Below are 6576 nucleotides of genomic sequence, written 5' to 3'. Positions count from 1 at the left end.
AATAACCTACATTCAAAAGTGACAGAGTTTGAAAAGCTGCTTCTTTTTGCCTGATTTGAAAGGGAATGTAGTATAGTGGTTAGAGTGCAAGGAGTCTGTGAAGTGGGGAGCCTGTAGTCAAATCTTGCCTTAAAAATGTTTTAGTTGTATACTTATGGATGAATCTCAACCTGTATTTTTTTCTTCTCTATAAAATAGCAAGATGAGGACAATATTGTTGTGAATGTGTTTTGCAAAACCTTAAAACACCATAGAAATAAAAGTCTTAAATTTTTCTTTTTTAGAGATAATTGGTATGTGACTCTAGCAGGGATCCAGGCTTTTGGACACAAGCCTGTCAAAGTCTAGGTCTCTTAGAAATGGAATGGACCAGAAAGTGGAAAGTTGTTGATTTGACCTGTATGTTTGAGTTTAAATTTTAACTTCAAGACTTCCCAGCTGGGCAACCCTGACAATAGGGGGTAAGGGTGTGGAAGAGTAATGTATAGTAGCCAAAAAGGACTATTCCTGGAGTAGTCAATCCCCTAAAGAATCCTGTGTTGCCACGCCAAGGGGGAATTCAAGAATATGGAATTAAAATTTCAACTCAATGCCTTACTAGCTTAATTACCTTGGACACAATTTCTCTCTGGGTTTCTTCACCAATAAAATAGAGGACTGATGATTCTCTAGATCCAGATAATATGCAACTTCTCTTGAAATGCTAATATTCTGTGTTTTAGGACCCTAAGGTCCTAGACTGAAAGGGAACTGAGAAATTGTCTAGTCCAACCCATTCATTTCACAGATTGGGGAACTAACGCTTGGAGAGGTCCCATAAGAGAGTCTGTAGTCAAACCCAATTTCATGAATCCAAGTCTAAGACTATTACTCCTACACCAGGCTGCCTCTTGGTCAAACAATTGCATGACTGGTTTTGCAACCAACCAACCCTATTGTTGGTTGGTGTGGTGCAAAGGGCAGTCCAATAAGCCAGTGACAGTGATGGAAGGAGAAAGGAAGTATGACCTCCTCATGGGGCTCCATTGATACCAAATGCTCATATCGGGGTCCTGAAATCTTTGTATGAATTGAAAATTTCTCAATCACTTTCTTATTGATTCATCTTGAGTGCTCTTAAATCAAGGAAGATCCTTCCAAAAATTCACAGTTGTTTGCCAAGGGGAATATGGAAGGAAGGGAAGTGTTTTCTTCTAGAAAGATTAAACAAAGATTCCACTAGGAATTATTACCCCCACTCTGGAATCTGGGAGTAGAAAACCACAGGAGTTGACCTAAGTTGATATAGGCCAATTTCACTCACTATAAAGTTATTTTATATAATTTTCAGATGAGTTTTCAGGGTCATATTATCAACCTGGCACAGTCAGCACTTTCTTTCTGGCTATTTTTATTGTCCTTAAGAATTCAGAAACAGTTAAGAGAAATTTCCTGTCTTGCATTTCTAAGTCAGTCAAGCAGTGAGACAATGATTTGAAAAGGCAAGATATTTTTTCAGCATTTTATGTATGAAAAACAAAATGACAAAATCATTTCAAAATTCCTTTGTCATAAATGGAGTGTGAAATTTCTTTGATTCTTTGGTTTAGAAATAATGGAAAATCATAGTTAAGAAAGCATGATTTCTGAGAAAGGGCCATGGGCAGGGGGAGCAGAAAGCAGTGTAGGAAACTAAATAGAAAAATCTGCCAATAGAGAACTTGATAATTTCATAAGAATTGGTTACATTATATTGAAGCATCATCCTTAATACCAGAACTGTGTCAAGGTTTGCTCTTGAGTCATCTGAGAGAGGATGTTCTAGTAAAACTTATCATGAAGTTTTTCCTCAGTACTAGGAAAAGGCAGCATGCACCAAAGTTAAACTCACTAAATGCCAATATCAATTTCCTAAGCAGTATTTTTAATACCACAGGAATGGCATTTTGATTCTAGCTATACATTAGTTTACATTTTTGCTCAAAGGTGGATGTAAAACAACAGATTCAGAATACTGAGGAAGATTGAAAAAGAACATTTTCAGAATTTGTACCAAATCATAAGCACAGATTAATATATTTTAGGTTAAAAAACATGAGATTCTGTCTACTTATACTCTATTTTTCTCAACTTGCTGAGAATTTAAGGGTTTGAATTACCAAGTAATGGATGATCAACTTTCTTCAAACATTGGACCCAGAATCTTTCATTTATTTTGTAGTAGAGAGTAAACTTCTAGAATTCTTTATTTTGCCTACACACTATTACATGGCATGGGCTTTTCCACATTATTTTTGTCTACATTAAGCTGGTACACGCTAATCCACAGGAAGAAACATGGTAACATATGGCTTACAGATAATAAAGTAAGATAAAATCATCACTCATCAGGGATGCTGTAGACAGAATTTGAGAGAGGTTCCCTTCCAACTCCCAGTTGACTATGATAATTAGCAATTGTTGGATGACTATGGGTGATAGCAATCCAACCAGATGGATATTTACTTATGAATTTGTCTGCATGTAAACACAGATGTCTATGTAATCTATGTCACTGAAAGTCATAGAATAGCTTCCTTGGAGTCATAAACTGCTTCACAATGTCCTCTGTAATCTCTTTGCGCCGGGCCTGGTGATTAGCAATCAAGGGCTGTAGCACTTCAATGAGTGTCTTCTTTAGCTCTCCAGTGAGCATAGCTCCACTTGTGTAATCCTGCCAGAGAGAGAACAAAATCATCAAAAAAATTACCATTCTCTGAAATTCACATGCTCATTGTCAGGAATGGTGGAGAGGGAGGAGATTCCTGTTCCAGTATGAGTTGGATTTGGTGACTCCTGAAGTTCCTTTTAGTTCTGAGATTCTGGAAGAGACTTCTGTAGAAGGCACCAAATTCAACCCAAAGTTGAAGCAAGACTCTTCTTAATAATATCTCTGATGAGTGGTCGAAATTATGGGAATTATCTAAATTGCAGATATGTAGCAGAAAGGGAAACAATCATTTTGTTTCAAGTCACAGAGGGGATTAGTAACAAGCCTAGGACACAATGAGTCCACATCTGCCAGTCTATGCTACCAGCATCCCTACTGCTAAATTGCATTTACACAATGTTGAAAGATAATTCCATAGAGAATTAGGTCCTTTTTACCACCAGTTCTACCATAATGTACATCTCATGTCCCTCCTTCTGCTCCACTCTCAATGCACCACACTAATTCTGGCCTTGTTACCTTTTACCCAGACCATTACGACGACCACTTCATAAATGGTGTCTCCGCCTTCTGTCTCGCCTCTCTTCAAACTGTTCTTTCCAGGCTGCCAAAACAATCCCCCTGAAGCAAAGCTTCAACCAGATCGCCTTCTTGCCCAAAAAGGTTCAGTAGGCTACTGTGGTCTCTAGGCCAAAATGCTAGTTCATCAGTTGACTATCTGTGTACACCCTCGGTGTACCGGAAGCTTTCTGAAGGTCACTCACACATCCCTTTTATCTTGGCATAGTTTATTTGGAACATTAGAATTTCATTTTTTCCTATCTTTTCCTACTCCTCACCTTCCCTCCCCCAATTGCTTGTGAGGACAGTTATATCCCAGAAAGGTTCCTTCAATTACATAAAATTCTGTTTGTGAAATATCATTGCCCCATTCATCATTCTTGTCTTGGTAGGGTTCCTCCAGTTGGTAGACTGAACTTTCGGAGCTCGTTTGCTTTTAAAAACTGTTTTAATTTTGGATACTGTCATGTTTTCACCATTTCATTTTACTAGTTTTATTGTTATTTTTGCTTTTAAAAAGGCTATAACAATTTTGTGCATAAAAATTTCTAAATTAAAAAAAGAACTTAAGATGTTGAATTGATGTGTGAAATTATGAGATTTATAAAATTTGACTGAATGTAGCTATAAGGAAACATTTCCTAACAATCACAGATATCCAAAATTGAGATGGGTTGTTTTGGGAGCAGTAGGTTTCCTCTCAATGGAGGCTTTCAAGCAGAAGTAAGATGACAAGTTATTAGATATATTGTGGGACAGATTCATTTTCCTAGATGAGTCAAGCTACATGGTATTTTTGATCCCTTCCAACTCTTGTATAATGGGTAAAGTCTACTAAAACCTGCTCTCTTGGTTAATCTGACAAAACTTTCAACTTGGACCATAGATACAAAGAAATGCAGGCACAATCAACTTGTTCCAAGTCATACAGTTTGTCTGTAATAGACCTGGCTGCCTGATATTCAGGTTAAAAAAAATAAATCACATTTCTGAGATGCTTTAAAGTTACAAAGTGCTTCATCTCTCTGTAGCGCTTTCATAACTGATCTTCACAACTCTGTGAAGCATCTAGTATAAGACCCCCTTTTTACAGATGAAGAATGTGAAGCAGGAAGACTGTTTGGAAGTGACAGAGCTGGGACTTAAATCCAGGTTTTTTGGCATCATGACCAATGTTTTTTTACACTATATCCCATTGTGGTCTGACACTGTTTCTATCACCAAACTATGGAACTTAGCAAAATGTTCAAAAATACATATTCTTAAACTCTTTGTCCAGGTGATTAGTGAATAGCCTCGGAAAAGGACCAATCATTCTTATCTGTCAGAGTAGAAGGATAATGTGAGGTACAATGTGTCTTTATTCCTTTTACATATTTTAACGAAACAAAAACCAAAAATCAAAAAAATCTGAATGCAAAACTTTGTTGGGACACATTACTGCAAATACACTCAAACTCAAAATCTAAATATTTAAAGTAGTTCTTAGCTCCAGATCTCTTTGACAATGGGATGAAAACCAATGGATCTTTTTCAGAACAATATTTTTAAATGCACAAAATCTAATACATAGATACAAAGGAAATCAGTTATTTTTGAAATATGGTTATTAACATATACTTTTAAAAAAAAGTTAGTTAATTCCAGCTTAAGGATTTCTATTAAGTATGCTTCAAACTTCTTATCCTGTTTTTTAAGGCTCTCTCAAATCTGGTGCTACCTTGCCCTATTTGTAGACAATCCAGTATGACTTGTGCTCTCTCCCACCCCTCTATATCCCTGTTTATGTCACATCTATGGCAATAGGTGTTCTAAAAACATTTATCAAAAATATAATATTAACTATATTATTAACTAAATTCAGACATAATCAAACTTTAATTGAAGCCAAATTAGCAAAATTCAATTCTTGAGAGAGAAGAGAACAAGTATCTTGGCTCATTTATTTGAAATATTTTAATGTAGTGTAAATCTGCTTTTTAGCTACTCACAAAGTCTGATAAAGAATGCATGCAGTGCTCCATTATGCCCTTAGAAATACCTGTCTTATCTGCTCGAGTTTATCATCATCCTCCAGAAAGAAGGTAAGATACATGAAAGATACATCAATGTCACAGTTGCCTCCAAACTGTCTGTGTTCCTCTACGGTGTCTTTACCTCCAGAAAATGCGTGTTTGTTGACCTGCAGAACAAAATTAATGAAAACATAATTTGTGCTAATTTGAATAAATGAATATTTTTATATAAAAAGAATGAAGCAAGAGTGGTGACTCATGCCAGAGTCTCTGTTCCACAAGGATGAGAATTTTGAGATATGATGGGGACTATAGACAACCAGGTGTGACCCCTGTGTAAGGAAGGGTAGACTGGGCTAGGGTGGGAAAATGAGGCATGTGAAAGCTTCTATATCAATTAATGGATCTGTGAGTGCCTGACACATTTCTGGACTGGGTTGAGATAGGGAGACCCCGCCTCAAACAAATAAGCCAACAGAAAATATAAAAACAGCAGTATCCATGAATATCCATCAATGCTATTTCAACATTTCAAGATCTAAGATTTGACTGACAAAGGGATTTCTCCAAGAAAAGTCTCAGACCCACTTCTGAAGGATGTATTCTTTCAGAGTCAACTGAATCTAAAACCAAAACAAAACAATTATTTTCCTTAAGGAGCTACATTCCTTTGGCGATTGATGGTGGGGTAAGTGATGGTTTTCATAACTAAAACATTTTTTTTTTTCCATTTGATGATGATCTCTCTGGTCTTGGTTGTCTGGTTCTTGGATGACAAATATATACAGTGTCGGGCCAGATACATTCTCCATGCCTATTACCTTTCCAGGTTGTTAAGAGTCTAAATGTGGACTTTTTTTCACATAACTGTGAGCCCCTGGAATCATCTCTTTAGTTTCCTTTAAACATTGAAGAGTTTGTGAACCTACTTACAAAAGGGAGTCATAAAAAAAGAAGCAGGAAGAGAATCCTATAAGACAACTAAAGACGATGGGGAACCTACACCACACTTTGTTACACTCCAAACACTTTTGGATATGAGTGTTGATATGGTCAGGCTGGTTTCAAAAAATAGTACCTAATATTTCAAACCAAATAGGTAGAGCAACTTATAGTGATAAGTATTCTAGTAGTATATAAATTGCTACAATGGTGAATGCTTAAAGAGTTTAACAAGTATTCACCAGAAGGAAAAGTGAATGTTTCTCTAAAACACTGTTATTCGGTTGTATCTAAGTCTTTGTGATCCCACAGACCATTGATACTAGAGTGGTTTGATAATTCCTTCTCCAGGGGATTAATGAAAACACA

General features: G+C 36.5%; 1 protein-coding gene across 3 annotated transcripts in view; it reads right to left on the bottom strand.

Annotated features, from left to right (window-relative positions):
- Positions 1-1487: 1487 nt before the first annotated feature.
- The window catches only part of WARS1 (tryptophanyl-tRNA synthetase 1), a 38828-nt gene continuing 33739 nt past the window's right edge, over positions 1488-6576 (bottom strand). For all 3 annotated transcript variants that reach the window (XM_051978372.1, XM_051978374.1, XM_051978373.1), the window contains 2 exons: positions 5292-5432; positions 1488-2692 (listed from right to left, as the gene is read on the bottom strand). In XM_051978372.1, the coding sequence (XP_051834332.1) occupies positions 2531-2692; positions 5292-5432 (303 nt within the window). In that variant the 3' untranslated portion in view covers positions 1488-2530. The remainder of the gene's footprint in view (positions 2693-5291; positions 5433-6576) is intronic.

This window comes from Antechinus flavipes, chromosome 2 (assembly GCF_016432865.1).
Source record: "Antechinus flavipes isolate AdamAnt ecotype Samford, QLD, Australia chromosome 2, AdamAnt_v2, whole genome shotgun sequence".
NCBI classification, from domain to species: domain Eukaryota; kingdom Metazoa; phylum Chordata; class Mammalia; order Dasyuromorphia; family Dasyuridae; genus Antechinus; species Antechinus flavipes.
The sequence above is the reverse complement of the archived record's forward strand: the minus strand, read 5'-3'. Positions and strand labels throughout refer to the sequence as shown.